Source organism: Muntiacus reevesi, chromosome X (assembly GCF_963930625.1).
Source record: "Muntiacus reevesi chromosome X, mMunRee1.1, whole genome shotgun sequence".
NCBI lineage: Eukaryota > Metazoa > Chordata > Mammalia > Artiodactyla > Cervidae > Muntiacus > Muntiacus reevesi.
Window position 1 is genome coordinate 59,724,880 of NC_089271.1, and position 15,394 is coordinate 59,740,273.

Here is a 15,394-nt window from a genome sequence, read left to right on the forward strand (position 1 = left end):
TCCATAAAGCAGCAGCAAAGGGATTTTAAGTCCTCGGCAATCCCTGAGCCAACTCCAAACTCAGATCTTCCTCCTAGTGCTCTCTCTTCCTCCCCATAGGGGACCGCGGTTCTAGCCAAGGCCACTACCCTGTCCTGGGTCTTGCGCTCGAGCGCGTGTGCCAGGCTCGTGTGTGCCACGCTCCTGTTGGAGTGGGCACTCTGTCGGTCCCAGGCGCCGGCAGTGTTATAAAAGTCCAGTAGGGGGAGACATTAGCATGTGGGTACATCTGTTGAGGTCCGACGAGGGAGAGTGGGTCGGACCTGGAGGGTCTGAGCTATGGGATTGAGCCAAAGTTATAAGCAAAGAAGCGGGGAGGGGCGGGGAGAACAGGCCAGGGCTGGGAGACAAAGACCCAGATGGCGAGCCTGGGAGGCGCTGGAGTCTGGTGTGCTGGGGCCAGGGCATCTGCTTTTGCATTTTCTAAAGGTGCCTCTGCCCTATAACCTTTCCTCTTTGCGTCATTCTTTATCGAGGTGCCCTCTCATTCCCGCTGGCCTATCTCGGGGCCTTGCCTATACCTTCAGACAGGACAAGACTCGAAATCTGGGTTCTTGGTGTTCCACAAGGTTCTTCTCCAAAGTTGAGATTTCCAAGGCCTAGTCCCCAGGAGTGAAGAAATTCTCCCCCACCCTCCTCTTTCCCCTACTTGACCCCCCTGAGATTCCAGCACCCACCGATATCCATTTGTCTGTTCAGGACTCCGGGTCCATGTGCAAGTGGCGACTGCATTGCGAAGGTGAAAGGAGGAAAGCCTACCAGAGTCCTGCGAGAGAAGGGATAGGCAGTAAACAAGTTATCTTTGCCACAGTGGTGGGCATGGAGCAAAAACTTCAGGGCTCGTGTGTGTAACAAGAATGGCAGTACTTTCCCGGGATACTCGTGACAGGACCTGTCTGGCCCAGGGCAGTGGGCCGGAGTGTTGAACAGGCGCGCAGGGAGCAGAGCAGGCCAACAGCTCTAGAGGAGCGCCAACTTCCCACGGGCAGAGCGCTCTGAGAACAGGACTAGGCGGGACCTATCCCTAACCGCACGAGCCGCACACTCAGATTGGTGCCATCGAGAGTGCGGCGTCCTTAAGAGTTCCCGAAAGCCCGCCCCCTTTCCCTTCTAGGGGCGTGGTGCGAGGCAAGGACCCCGTTACGGAGCTTGCTATTGGCTAAAACGAGTAGGGTTGGCCTTGCGTACGCCTGAGCAGGGGAGTAGACAGCTCAGCAGCAGCGGAGGGAGTCTATGCGTGCTGGACAGCAGTGGGAGGTGTGTGAGCCTCACGCTGAACGCAGACCCTCGGGCGCAGTCGCCGGGAAGCTAGGACTCGGCGACTGGGCTGCCAGGCCAAACGCCTAGGCTTCAGAGGCGCAAACTGATGGGACTGGCTTGCTCGGCAGCGTCTCCCCGCTCTTCTAAATACTCTAAGCGGGGCCCGCGCTGAAGTCGAAGCTGTCGGGGGGCGCCCAGCCCGGAGTTCCAGTGTGGCCTGGAGGAACGGAGCCCGTGCAAGGGCGGCCCGGTCGGGAGCCCCCGGATCGAGCTCTTGTGGTGGGAAGACTCCCACTTCTTCCCAGGGGGGCCGATTCCAGGACGGTTGAGGCGTCGGGGCGGCCACCAAGTCCCCAGCGGGGAGACCCCGTCGGGGAGAGGGCACACAGTCCCAAACGGTCTCGGGGAGCCGAGCGGAATCGGAAGGGATCCTCCGGTGGGGGGCAGAGCCCCCGTCGCGCTTCGTGTGGCAGAGAGGCCAGGGGAGCGAGCCCTCGGAGGCCGCAGCTCATGCCGGAGTTGGGGGCGGCTGCCCAGTGAGTCCTCCTGGCCGGCGGGGCGGAGAAGAAAGACACCAAAGCCGGCGGGAGGGGAGCACTTCAAGGCCGGCGGCTGCGGAGGATGGGCGCCTGAGAGGTTCGGAGGGCAGCGCGGCACGGGAAGGCGAGGCCAGCTTTGCTGAGGAGGTGCCAGGGGATCCCGAAGTGCAGCCTGCCCCCGGGAAGATGGCCCGTCCTGGCCAGCGTTGGCTCGGCAAGTGGCTTGTCGCGATGGTCGTGTTGGCGCTATGCCGGCTCGCCACGCCGTTGGCCAAGAATCTGGAGCCCGTGTCCTGGAGCTCTCTCAACCCCAAGTGAGTAACTTATCTCTTCTGGTCCCTGAGGGTGGGAGGCACTCCTTCGGGGTGAGGCCGCGCGCCCCCGAGCGCCTGTGGGAAGGTGTTCAGAGGAGGAGCGGCGCCCTATTTTGTCTCTGGCTTTTTCGAGTGTGTTTCCCTGCGGACGGGCGGGGAAGGGTGCGGCGGGGTTGGGTGGGGGCACTTGGCTGGATTGTGACCCCTCGGCTTCTCGGCTCTCTCCTCCGCACGTCCCAAATCAAGTCAAGATTGTCGCGCCGGGCAGAGCTGGGAGTCGGAGCGCTCTAGAGCGCACCGGAGAGCTGGGTGGGGGATAGAAAGCAGCCCCCTTTAGGGCCCCTGGGAACGTGGCGGTTTTCGCGGAGAGCCGCTGGCGGGGTTGGGGAGTGGGGGCGAGCTTGACCTGGGCAAGGGAAGAGGCCAGAACACGGGTTCCCCGTTTGTTTAGCAGTGAAGGGACCGCGGCGCGGGACTTCGCGCTTGGAGCGGGTGGCAGCGCCTGTATCCTGATTGAGGCTTCTCCCATTTTCATTTCTTTCTTCCCAGTTCGCCTCCCTAGCATTTCGTTTTGCAGCCTCTTCCAGCCCTCGCCCCCCCCCCCCCTCGCCGCCACCTTTCTCCCTGCTGGGGCCGTGGAAGGGCGGGCGCCGCTCCCAGGCTCACAAAGGCGGCGGGTGGAGAGGGGCGGAGTGGGAAAGGGGTTTTGTTGGGGAGGGGGTTCGATCCATCGCCCGTCGGGGGTCCAATGGAGCCGACAGCAGAGCTTCCAGGGCTGGCTAGGGTGGAGTGTGGCGGCCGAGCTGGCGAGGGAGGTGGGTGGCAAATGAAAGATTCCTGCCCAGGCTGGTCCCATTGCTCCTCCCCATCTTCCCCGTCCCTCAGATTGGGGAGTTGTGCTTAGCTTTCCCAAAGGGGTTGGGGAAGCAGTTTATGTAGAGGAGATCCTTTCTTTTCTCTATTCTTCCCTTTCACAATCCTCTCCCACCACCCCCCCCCCCGCCCCCGCCCCAACCACACACCTTTCAGGGCGGTGGCTCAATGGTTTCTGGGCTGTTAGTGGGGAGTCGCTGAGTTGTGTAGTGACCTCTGGACCTTTTTCTCTTTTGGCATCCAGGACTTAGGTTGGAACCCAGGGTCAAAATTGCTCTTCCTTCCTGTTTTCTGGAGGGCCCAGCAGTGTGCGGACACCTCACTTAGTGGGAAACTGGGGGCCCTAGGCCTGTCCTATCTGTATGATTCCTATATCTGGAATCTCTTTCTGTCCACTCTCCTGGGCTCCCTGCTAACTTCCTGAGCTCCTGCCTGCCTTGGCCTCTTAGGTTCCAGGGGCGGTGCATCTCTCAGCTCTGGAGTGGAAGAGGGGCAGCTTCTTTAGTTCTCTTCTCCTTGAGTTAAGGTAGGGTCCTATTTATCGGTTAGTGGGATGTCTAAACCAGGGTCAGGGTACAAGGAAAGGGATTGACAAGAATTCCTTCTTTACTCAGAAGCCAAACTGGGCACAGTGCTCTGCTAACAGCAGGGACTCAAAATGGTCTTGGGGCCTGGGGCTGCTCAGCCCAAGGAGAAAGGTTGTGAAGCTCCCAGTTCTCTCCTGTGAAGGTGGAGACTGGAAATGCTCTCTTGAGTATGGAGAGCTGAAATCCGCCTGGGGTATCCCATCATAGGGGCTCATGGGAGTGACCTAATTGCTCTCTTGGGTCTCTAACCAGAGATAGCAGGCTGCTCCACAGCTGGAAGGAAGCCCTCCTGCAGAGTGCGGGGGGTGGAACTGGGAGAAACAAGATCTCCCTGAGCTTCACCCTTTTTGTGTTTTGAGCCTTGAGTGCTCTGGACCAGTTTACAGGTTTTTGAGATCTGCCCCCCTCCCAGATCCACTTCAGGCTGAGGGCAGGCATCCTGGGGGTGGTGGGGGTGGTAGCTGGGGCCTCAGTAGGACCCGCACGAATTCCATCCTGTAATTGAGCAGATTCTAGGAACAGTGGGGGACTGATCCTGGTGCCCCTAAGCCCCCCCAATCCATGTTCCGTCTATACTCCGGGGTCTGGAATGCAGCCTGTCTGTGTGTGTTGGCACGGGTTGCGGGGGGCGGGGTGCAGGAGGACAAGAGGAAGGCACTGCCCTCAGCTTCACTCTGAGCTCTGGGGGCTTCCTTTGCCACCGCGCCCAAGCCTTGAGCTCCCACAGTCTTTCAAATCAACAGTCTCTTTCTGTCCGCGTCTCCCTCTTTGCCTCTTGCCTGACTTCTCCGTCTCAGGCCCTTGTTGGTTCACCCTCTCACACCCTGTGTGAGCCGCGTTCACCTCCCCTCTCCAGCTCGACTTGCCCGGCTCTCCCTCTTTCTCACACTCCCTCTCACTCTTAGTCACTCTCTGCCTCTTTTTCTCAAGTCCTTTTGTTTCTCGCACATGCCCGTGCTCTCCCTCACAGGCTCATTTTCTCTCTTCCCTCCCCTCTTCCTCCCGGCTTTTGGTTTCTCTCCTCAGTCCTGTCAGGGGCTGGCAATCCCCCTCCCCCCCAAAAAAATCTCCCAGTGCCTATAAACCCTGCTTAATTGCTTCCTCCTTGGGAAAAAAAATCAAAATAAAGAAATGGTGGGGCTGGGGGTATGTTTCCAGGTTCCAGGGTACAGGGAGCCCCAGCTCTGACCAGAAGAGAGCTGGAAGGGCTGGCTCCAGACTCTCAGCATCTTACCCCAGTTGGTGCTGGGGCCTTCCAGGGTGATAGTCTCTGGTGGCAAGAGCATTTGCGTCCTTGGCCCCTCTTGTCAGATTTGCCCAATGAGTGCAGTGTGAGAAGATGGGTCTGGGCCCGCTAGAGGTTGGGAGGAACCAGAGTGCGTGAGCATGCTTGGATCGGTGGGGGTGGGGGGCTGTGATGGAAGGTCCCAGGGCAGCCCCCTCCTTCAGCCTCCTCCCCTGAGAGCTTGGGGCAGCCGGCAGGCCTCATACTTGAGTCCTCAGCCAAGTCCAGCTGCTGCAGTTCAGTCTCTCAGTCCCGTTCTGACCCTTTCCTGCCCCCCACTCAGGTTCCCCCACCTCCAGGGAGTGGGAATGTGCCTGAGATCATATTACACCTTCCCTGCAAGGGGTGGGGGTGGGGGTTTCAGCTTGGCATCCAGGACCCTTGACTCCATCCAGCATGGGTGGGGGCAGCTGCAGACCCCAACCCAGGCTTGCCTGCTGTAAGCCAAAGTGTTGGTCCCAGCCCCCTCACAGCTGTTCCAGCTCACAGTCCTGGGGAGGCCAGCTCAGGGGGCCCCTTTCCGGGGCGGCTAGGGACCTGACCTCTTTTACTCTGTGGCTGATTGGCCACAGGTGGGGGCCTGAAAGCGATGGGAACCCAGCAGCTCCTAAAGTTCCCTGTTCCCCTCCCTCCCTCCCTCCCCCAACCCCAGGCATTCAGGCCAGGGCAAGAAGGGCCTGGTGAGGCTGGGCCAGGAGCTGAATCTAGGGTTCCCTTTCTCCTCTCGGGCTCTCCACTGCCTCAGCAACTGTGGTGGGTGGGGATGGGTGGGCCCTGGATACTACTGTGCATCACTGTTTTTTGGTGTTGGGATTATGGAGCGGGTGGGCCAGCCAGGAGGCTGCTGGTTGCCATGGGAACAGTAGGTTTAGGGGGAGGATCCACTCTATGATTATTAGGGGAGCTGAGGTAGGGGATGCTCACCAGCCATATTGGGGGTTAATTGCCCTGGGCGCTGTGGCAGCCCCTCCTGGGTGGATTTTCATGGTAGTCATTTTGGGTAGGGGCACTGGCAGCCAGGAGTGTAGTAAGCGTCTTCAGCTTCTTCTAAATGGTATTTGGTGTGCTAACTAACAGTTGGGCAGTACCTTGCTACTTCCAAAGCATCTTCATATGTGAGCTCATCGGATATTCCCAACAGCCCTGGGAAGTTAGAATTGCCCCTATTTTGCAGATGAGGAGGCATTTGCCCAGAAAAAGAAAGTGACTTGTTTCAAGTCAGTCAGCTCCTAGCAGGGAGAGCCGCCTTGTGCTGTTCTTTCCACACCATCCTGCTGCCTTGGGATATGGGAGAGACAGGGTTTGGGAAGAGGCGCTGGCTCTAGCCGCCGGCTTCCCCTCTCACTTTACAGGTGTATGTGCATCTGTCCTTGTGACTCAGGCCCTGCCCACGTGGGATGAGCAGTGCTCCAGCTTACTCATTTGACTTTCCTAGGCCACCATCTGAGGGCAGGCTGCTCCATGCCTGGCACACTTCTTCCTGAGCTCTAAACAGCAGCTTTAGTTCCTCTCTGGGCCAGGAGTCTCACTGCCTTTTAGGGACCCCACAGAAAGCAAACAACAAGGAAGGGGCTGTTGAGCCCCCAGTGGGCCCTAGTGTTGGCCAGGTGGGGCAGAGGGGAGGCATGGTTTAGTGTAGGTGTGTGTGTGAGGGGTGACTTCCTCTGGGGCTCTCCTGGCTTCCCTGCCTCTGACAGCACTGTGTGTGTGCCAGGACCCAGCTGCTGTTCCTGCCCACCCACGCCTGGGCGGGCACTGCTGGGACACGCCAGGCCTGCTCCTGCTGCCTCGGGGGCTGGGTGGAGCTGGGGGAGTGAAAGAGGAGCCTTTAATTTGGGGACTCTCCACCCTTGCTGGAATGAGTGTAGACTTGAGCTCTGGCTTGGGGTCTGTCCTCCACTGCTCCTGCCACCCTTGGGGGTGCTGGAGTCACTGAATCAAAGCTGTGGCTAGAGTCTTCTACCAAACCTGTGGTGGCATGGCCTAGGACCGGACTGTCCTTTTGGCCAGTCTCTGACCACAAGTTCCTAGGGCCTGAGGGAAGGGTGAAAGGGACAGAAATGTAGAGCTGGTGGAATGTGGGCAGGTTTCTAGACACGACCCCCACAGATCCAAAACTCTGTCTTCTGTTGATTGCCGGTTTTTGGGTGAATAGGGGCTTAGCTGGACAAAGAAGCAAGGGGGTAGTTGGCCTCTGACCAGTACTGACTACTGCGCCAGACCCTCAGGCTTCTGCCCTTCTAGAATTCTTTAAGCTCAGTAGGCAGCCTGGGGAAGAGACTTGGGTTAGGGTGGAGGGGAAGAGGCAGGCCACAGATAGGAGCCTGAATGCTCAGACTACCTCCCAAAAGTCCTTCTATTCCCTGGGGTGGCTCTCTGGGGTCCCAGGGGCTATCAGAGGCTAAGGAGGGAAGGCCTCAGGGGTTACCATGGTGACCTGCTGCAGGCTTCCTGCTGGGCCATGTCAATCCCCTTATTTTCCAGAAAAGGGCTTTGTCTGGGGGTGGCCCCAGACAGAAAAGCTTGGTTTGATGATGGAGGGAGTACCAGTTTTTGAAAACTGGAGGGTAAACAGTTTAACTAGGCACTCTCTTCCTCTTCCTCTCAGCCCCTTCTCCTGGTGGATATAAAGGGAGACCTGCAGGGTCCCTGCTGTAGAGGATGACTAGCGTATTACCTGACCTCAGGCTTCACTCTCACAGGCTGCATAACCACCCCTCATGGCCTCTCATCACTTTCTGGGGCTTCTCACAGGCCCAGATGCACTTTTCTCAGTGGTGGGGAAGAAAGAGGCTGAGAAGGCACCATCGTGGTGCACCAGGGTCAGGGAAGGTGGGTCTCATCAGGCTCTGCTCCCTTCTGCACTTTAGGGGAAGGTGAGTTTCCCTCTGCCAGCTGCTATGCAAATAAACTCATGCATATTTATGAATCCTGTCCGCTGAGGTTGATGAGAGTCTGAGGGGGTACTGGGGGCAATAGTCCTCTCTCTTTCCCATTCCCCTACGCACTATGTAGACATCTGTTTCCTTGGTTGTGTCTGGGTTCCAGGGCTCCAGAACCCAAGGGGTGATGAGAGACTGCTCAGAGTTGACAAAAGCCCCTAATGGGTAAGGCGGGCCAAGTGGTTAGAAAAGAGAGCTGGCCTGTACCCCTATGCGTGCTCTCTGTCTACCTGCTGTCATCTCCAGGTGGGTTCTTGTGGAGGAGAAGCTGTACAAGGATTCAGCCAATGTTTCAGGTACTCTTAGACCTCTGGGGGATAACATCCTGGGTGAGTTTAGGCTCCCTGGCTTGGCTTTGAGCACCCCTCAATAGGAACATTCATCTGGTTGCTCATTCCCTCACATGAGGAGCTTGGACTCAGTGGCTCTCAAAGGTTCCTTCTAGTTGTTAGAAGTTGTCTAATCCTACTGCCTGGCTGGAACCAGTATGAGGATTAGAAAGTGAAAAATGCCTTGGGAATTATGAAGGCTTTGGTGAAACTTCTTGGCTTTTTGTGGTGTATGGAGTTGGAGGTGTTTTCTCTCAAATGTTTGTGTGGGCCTCCATCCCATGCCTGCTTCCTTGCTGGCCCTCTGGAGTTTGGTAAAGCCAGGTACTAAGTGGGGAGACCTTCTTGTTGTGACTTTTACCCTCCTGCACAGCAGGATGGCAGATTCCAGCTTAGTGGAGCCTCCCTGGACATGGAGAGAGGGCTGCTGTTCTTCATCTACTTCATCTGCTTGGTCTAGTTCCTTTACCTCCTTGGATATCATTTCCCTCCATCAGGTGAGGATACTGAACTCCCTTGTAGTCCCTGCTATAGAATGGGTCCTTGGGGAGTGGAATCATGTTTTTCCACTATCAACTTCTTTCCGTTGAAGCACTACTTTCAGCTCTTCATTGCCCTTCCTGCTGGAGAGTCTGTCCCCAACTGGATGAAACCCACACTGATTGTTGTAACCCTTGCCTTTCAGTCTGACCCCAGCTGAGCTTTTCCGCCTCTTCTGCTCTTCTCTACCCATCACTGGGACAATCCCTGGCCTAGGTTTTGTGTCCCAGCCACTACTGTCTATTCTTGCTGGGTTTTGACTTCTTATTCCTCCCCTGGGAACTGCTCTCATCCTACTCTTTCTGTGGGACCATTTCTACACTTCATCTTAGCCAAAAGGCCAAGAAGCCATCTGTGGGACCATTTCTGACTGTCCTGTCAGATGAGCTGTCTCCTTCCTCTCTCTGCTTCCAGCCCTTGCCTTTTGAGCCACCATCCTTGCATATAGCCTCCAGATAGCCTGGTGCTGTCCATTACTGCCGCGTGAACCATTTATTGTTGTGACCCACATTAGACAGTAAAGTCCTTGTGGATGGAGCTGTATCATCTTTTCCTCTTTCCCACCCAAGAAACAAGACTGGGCTTATAGGTCCTTGGTGTTAGTGTCTGATTTCCTGCCTCTTGTCAGACCAGACTATTTCTGAGCAGGAATCAAATGGTTGAGTGCCAACTGTGTGCTCTGTACATGCCATCATGTCTCCCCTCCACCATCCTTAGAGGTGGGACTCTTACCACTCCCAGTTTATAGAGGACACAGAAGCTTAAGGAGATCAGGCAGCTCATCCAAGGTCACAGAGCTTGTAAGGGCCACTGTCTGTCTGATTCCAAAGCATGTCTTCTTTCTCCTACATTGTCCAGGCTCAGAAATGGCTGAGAGAACTTACTGTGTGCTTAGGCAAGGACAGGATGATATGAATCGGTGGCCCCAGGCAGCTGCCATCCCCTTGTTATTTCCCAGTGCCTGGCCTTCTGGATCAGAAGATGAACCTGGCTCAGGAGGCATTTATCCATTTTCTCTCAGGATTGGGAGCAGAGGCTGTTTGTGTTTATGTGTGTGTGTGTGTGTGTGTGTGTGTGGTCAATAAAAGGCAGGTGAGCAAGGTTCTTGGGGCCCTGTCCTATATGATCTATAATTCCTGCTTGGTCCTCTTCTCCCCTTTCTCTGTTCTTCTTAGCAGTGAGATTGGTCAGATTTGGGGATTTGGGCTCTTGCATTATGGGGGTGGGATGAGTCCTGGTAGGATGCCAGACAGTGGGAGTGGGGATTGGAAAGAGCTGTGTGGAGCTTTACCTGGCTGGAGACTGTGCCCATTATCCCTTGGCTCTAGGCAAGGTCTGTTCATATCTCCTTATCATGCCCAAGATTAGCATGAATGGGGGGAAGACATGGGTCTCAGATAGGTTGTGCACCCCCAGCCGTTGACTGGGAGCTGTGGGGGTGGTTTCTAGGGCATGTGTGGGCTTGTTCTGAGTGTGTTTCTGTGTTCTATGCACATAAGTGCATACACATGTGCGTGTGCTGAGGAGCTGGTAGCAGTGGCTATGAAGGAATGTGAGTGTGTTGCAGGTGAGAGGAGGACAGGGCCACCACCTCCAGGCAGCCCAAACCCGACACCTTGGTGCCCAGCCCATCTGCCACGTCAGCCCCCTGCGGAAATGCCACATTAGGACAAAGGGCTCTCCCAGCTAGGTAGTGCCCTACCCTGCCAAACAGTCAAAGCCTGGCAGCCTTGCCCATGGGCCACCCCTTCCACGCCCTGCTGGCAGTGTGGTTCTCTTTCCCCACCCGCAGCATAAGGTTGAAGAAACAGAATGTCTGTCCTCTCTATCTCCATCCAGTGGGCCTAGCCTGGTCCTCATTGTCTGCTCTCCTGGTTCTGGGAATGGCCGGAGACCCCCATTCCTAAGGCTAACCATCTCTCTTTCTTTTTGGGCAGGTTCCTGAGCGGGAAGGGGCTGGTGATTTACCCAAAGATTGGAGACAAACTGGACATCATCTGCCCCCGAGCAGAAGCTGGGCGGCCCTATGAGTACTACAAGCTGTACCTGGTGCGACCTGAGCAGGCAGCGGCCTGTAGCACCGTGCTTGACCCCAATGTGCTAGTCACTTGCAATAGGCCAGAGCAGGAAATCCGCTTCACCATCAAGTTCCAGGAGTTCAGCCCCAACTACATGGGCCTGGAGTTCAAGAAGCACCATGACTACTATATTACCTGTGAGTCCCTACCCACCATGTGGTTCTATCTTGTCCTGTAGTGGTGGGAGCTTCTGAGTAGTGCAAGGAGACTACACACACTTCAGGCCCAGCCTGATCCAGTCCCCTTGAGGACTGGCATGCTCTCCTAGCCTGGTATTGGAATTCTGGCCCCAACGATTACTGTGGGGTCTACTGCCAGCTCGCTCTGGCTCTTAAGAGTTGGGAGAAGACGCCAATCCATGGTGCTCTCTCTCTTATTTTATTTGCCCACCTAAGATCTAATCTTGGGAATGGCAGAATTGGCAGACCTTCAGCCTTTCTCTTTATGGGAACTGAGGCCCCAAGAGGTGAAGGGGCTTCTTGCTCTAGATCACACGGGGAGAGAGAGGATTGGGTCTCCAATCTAGTTCTCCTGACCTCCAATCTAGTATTCCTTCCAGTCTGTAGAGAAGCCTCCCTCACCTTGTGAGTTCTAATTGCTTGGCCCCTGAGTCACATCACCCAATGAGAAGATGCACATAGTTTCAACTAAGAAAGAATGGCCAAGGCCTGGTCATGATAGAGGAGCAGCATCTTTGTGGGAGGGGCTAGGTCCCAGACTCTTCCTAGTGGGAGATAAATAGAAAGGTTCACAGGTGGGTGGGACTGCTTGTAACTCCCAAGTTCCCAGTTCTATTCTTATGGACTCAGGCATCTCTAGGGCTTCTAGGTAATGCTGGCAGATCCCTCCTCCCCCTGACTGCTCTGGCCTCTTGCTGCAGCTACATCCAATGGGAGTCTGGAGGGACTGGAGAACCGTGAGGGAGGTGTGTGCCGCACACGCACCATGAAGATCGTCATGAAGGTTGGGCAAGGTGAGCATCCAGGCCAAGGGCTCCCCAGCTGGGCTTTTGCAACAGATGCTCCTGATTGGGTGTGGGGACATGGAGAGTAGTGGCAGAGGGGGTGGTAGGGATAGAGTATCTGAGGTCCAGTATCCAGACCATTCTTGGCTGGGAGGTGCTACATATTCAAGGCACCTATGCTTCCGGAGTTTCCCTGGCTAACTTGCCCTCTCCCCACCTGCAGACCCCAATTCTGTGACACCTGAGCAGCTGACTACCAGCCGGCCCAGCAAGGAGGCAGACAACACTATCAAGATGGCCACGCAGGCCCCCGGTGGTCGGAGTTCCATGGGTGACTCCGACGGCAAGCATGGTGAGCGTATGGGAATTTCCCAGAGGGCAGAAGCCATTGCTTGGCTGCCTGTTCAGGCGCTAGCTCTGAAGGAAGGCAGGGCATAGCCCAGGATCTGCCATGTATCCCTGGGACCCCTGACTGACCTTTCTCCCCTCCCTCCCCCATCCACAGAGACTGTGAACCAGGATGAGAAAAGTGGCTCTGGTGGAAATGGAGGCAGCAGCGGGGACCCCGACAGCTTCTTCAACTCCAAGGTGGCGTTGTTTGCAGCTGTGGGCGCCGGCTGTGTCATCTTCCTGCTCATCATCATCTTTCTGACCATCCTGCTACTGAAGCTGCGCAAGCGGCACCGCAAGCACACGCAGCAGCGGGCGCCCGCCCTCTCGCTCAGCACTCTGGCCAGTCCCAAGGGGGGCAGTGGCACAGCGGGCACCGAACCCAGCGACATCATCATCCCCTTACGGACTACAGAGAACAACTACTGCCCCCACTACGAGAAGGTGAGTGGGGACTACGGGCACCCCGTCTACATCGTCCAGGAGATGCCGCCCCAGAGCCCAGCGAACATCTACTACAAGGTCTGAGGGCCCGAGCAGCCTCGGTCCCGAGGGACAGTCGGCCGGGACTGCACCTCTCCTTCCTCACCTACATCCCTCCCTTTGCCAGCTGTGCCCACCTTTGTATTTAGTTTTGTAGTTTCTTGGCTTTTATAATCCCCCTTTTGCCGCACCCTCTGGGCTTCGGAGGGGGGTGCTTGTGCCCCCAGCCCCCATGCTCTTGTGCCTTCCCCCTCTGGCCAGGCCTCTGGGCTCTGCGGGGGTGCCCCTTCTTGGAGGGCAGGGTCGGACGCTGATGGACAGCAGGCAGGGAGACGCCCCCCCGGCCCTGCCCCACTTCGCCCCCTTTCTCCCTTCCCAGGACTGCTTGTCCGCTATCATCACTGTTTTTAATGTTTTTGTGTTCATTTTTTAGCTGTCAACTCATTTTCATCTGTTTTTTTTTTTTAAGAAAAAAGGAAAAATGGAAAAGGCAGCCCCTCCCCAGGTTTTCTGAACCTGGCCTACCCCAGTATCAGGGGCTTGGGGCAGGTTGTGACCAGTCAGGAAGCCTCGGATGGCATTTCTTTTGTAAACTCCTTGACATTTTTTTTTTTTTGCGGAGGGTGGTGGGGGAGGTAAGCCAGGGCTGTTCTTGCCCATGAGGGAAGACAAGAGTGCCATTGGGCAAGGTGTCTCACCCTCCCCCACTGACCCTCCTTCTACAGTGCTGATCTTGGTAATGGGGTAGTGGCTGCCACCCTTCCACCAAAAAAAAAAAAAAAATCCCTTCCTTGTGGGATTCTTGGGCATCTCCTGCCTCCCTCACTCTCACGGTAATTAACGTCTTAATTGGCTGTTGCCTGGGGAACAGGAGAGCTGCTGCAGGCAGATGACCTCATGGGGGGTGGAGGGAGGTGAGGTGCCCAGGTGGCTATTTGCCCTGCAGAGCTGGGAGTTCCCCCTCTCCCCTGTTCTCCCCTCACCTTTGGCATCCTTTGGCCTGGTGGGGAAACAGAAGCCCAGGCTGGAGAACTAAGCGGGTATAAGGCCAGGTGGCCTGCTCCTTTTCTGGGCTCTGTCACAGGTGGGTGTCCCCCTAACCCAGCTCCCACTAGCCCCCCAATCTTGGTCTGGGGCTTAGAAAGAGGGAGAGGCTTGCCCAGGGCTGGGCCAGCACGCCGTGCACTTTGACCCCGGCTCCTTGCCAGCACGGCTGCTAACAGACTGCCACTTGCAAGCGCCTTGCAGGCACTCCCAGAGTGGCCATGGAAGGAGCTGGGCCTTCCACCATCCACCTCCACACTGCCCCCTGGCCAGCTGCCCACTCCAGAGCCAGGTGGGAGAGGGAGCAGAACAGCCAGCCCCTTCCAGGTGGCAGTCAAAAGGGTTTTTTGTTTTTGTTTCTATTGCCATTTGTGTAAATACTAGTCTTTTTGGAAAAAAAATAATGTAAAGATGTTTTGTATAAACTCTGAATTATTTTCTTGTTGCTTTTTTCTTAGAAAAAAATGAGAACTAAAAAAAAAAAACACATGGAGAAATGGGTGTAAAATGATGTCGTGATGTTTGGGGAATGAAGTGTGAGTGTATGAGTGAATATATGAATGAGACACAGAGAGAGATTGTGTGTGTGTGTGTGTGTGTGTGTGTGTGTGTGATTTTCACCTGACCAAGACACTGGTGATCTGGGCAGGTGTGGGAAGATGGTGACTATCCTAGTGGAGCAAGATGCTGCAAGTGTTCTGTGCCCTTCCTCATCACAAGTTCCTCTGCCCTCTTGTTCTGCTAGATACTGTGACCATATCCCCCTCTCCATCCTGTCACCACTGTGGCATAGGCCATGGACATCTGCCCAGTCTGGCATTAGGCTCAGCCTAATGCGTGGAAGGACTGGGGGCAGAAGGAGAAGGGGACAACAGAGGATGAGATGGCTGGATGGCATCACCAACTCGATGGACATGGGTTTGGGTAGACTCTGGGAGTTGGTGATGGACAGGGAGGCCTGGCGTGCTGCGATTCATGGGGTTGCAAAGAGTCGGACACGATTGAGTGACTGAACTGAACTGAGAGAGTAGATGGGGGAGGGACTGTTCCCATGGGGACCTGGGTGTGTCCACAAGTACTGCCACCACCTGGCTGGGGCTAGATCTGGAACCTGCTGACAGGCCCAGCCCTGCCCTGCCTCAAGACACCTGGAGGTGAATGGAACTAACTTCCCAAGAGCTGGGTCTCAGCTTTGGCCCACTGGGTAACCAGGCTGCTTTAGGCTTCCCCATTCGCTTCTTAGCCAGAAGAGTCTTCTCTCTGCTGCACACCAGAGTTCTCAGCATGGCATACTCAGGGGCTTCTGGCTGACAGTTAAAGCCCTGAGCACCCAGTCTCCCTCCCACAGGCTGAGGGTCTGAGAGTGGAGTGAGTACCCTGAATAGGGTTTGGCTTCAGTCCCACAGCAGAGACTCAGACTGGCAGGGCCTGGAGCAGCCCACAGTCTTCTTGGTAGCGGATTAGCTATCGAGATGGCTGAGACAGATATCAGGAGAGGAGAACAAGTGGGATCCCAGCAGCTAAAAATGGGTAAGAAGGAACTAGAGGAAAGGAGGAGGAGGAAGGAAGGGGAGGGTTCGTTAGTGATCCAGAGCAGGAAGCCCCAACACACCAGCGAAGGAGTAGGCAGGGCTGTGAGGGAAGTGGGAAGCGCACAGAGAAGGCTAGGGGAGGAGAATCACGGGACCTGCACGGTGAAGGGGAGGGAGGCTGGCTGGAGCAGGCAG

General features: G+C 56.1%; 1 protein-coding gene across 1 annotated transcript; it reads left to right on the forward strand.

The window, feature by feature from the left end:
- The first annotated feature begins 1,229 nt into the window (after nucleotides 1-1,229).
- EFNB1 (ephrin B1) lies at nucleotides 1,230-14,104 on the forward strand. Its single transcript, XM_065916099.1, has 5 exons — nucleotides 1,230-2,152; nucleotides 10,646-10,923; nucleotides 11,667-11,759; nucleotides 11,974-12,102; nucleotides 12,256-14,104. Exons 1-5 carry the CDS (start codon nucleotides 2,025-2,027, stop codon nucleotides 12,666-12,668), a joined length of 1,041 nt encoding a protein of 346 aa, XP_065772171.1. The 5' UTR covers nucleotides 1,230-2,024; the 3' UTR covers nucleotides 12,669-14,104.
- Nucleotides 14,105-15,394: the final 1,290 nt, after the last annotated feature.

What these genes read in the sequence shown, in the direction of transcription:
- EFNB1 (XM_065916099.1), top strand. Translation starts at nt 2,025, where the DNA reads ATGGCCCGTCCTGGCCAGCGTTGGCTCGGCAAGTGGCTTGTCGCGATG. An exon ending in TGGAGCTCTCTCAACCCCAA is followed by an intron (nt 2,153 to 10,645) that starts GTGAGTAACTTA and finishes CTTTTTGGGCAG; the next exon opens with GTTCCTGAGCGGGAAGGGGC. An exon ending in TGACTCCGACGGCAAGCATG is followed by an intron (nt 12,103 to 12,255) that starts GTGAGCGTATGG and finishes CCCCATCCACAG; the next exon opens with AGACTGTGAACCAGGATGAG.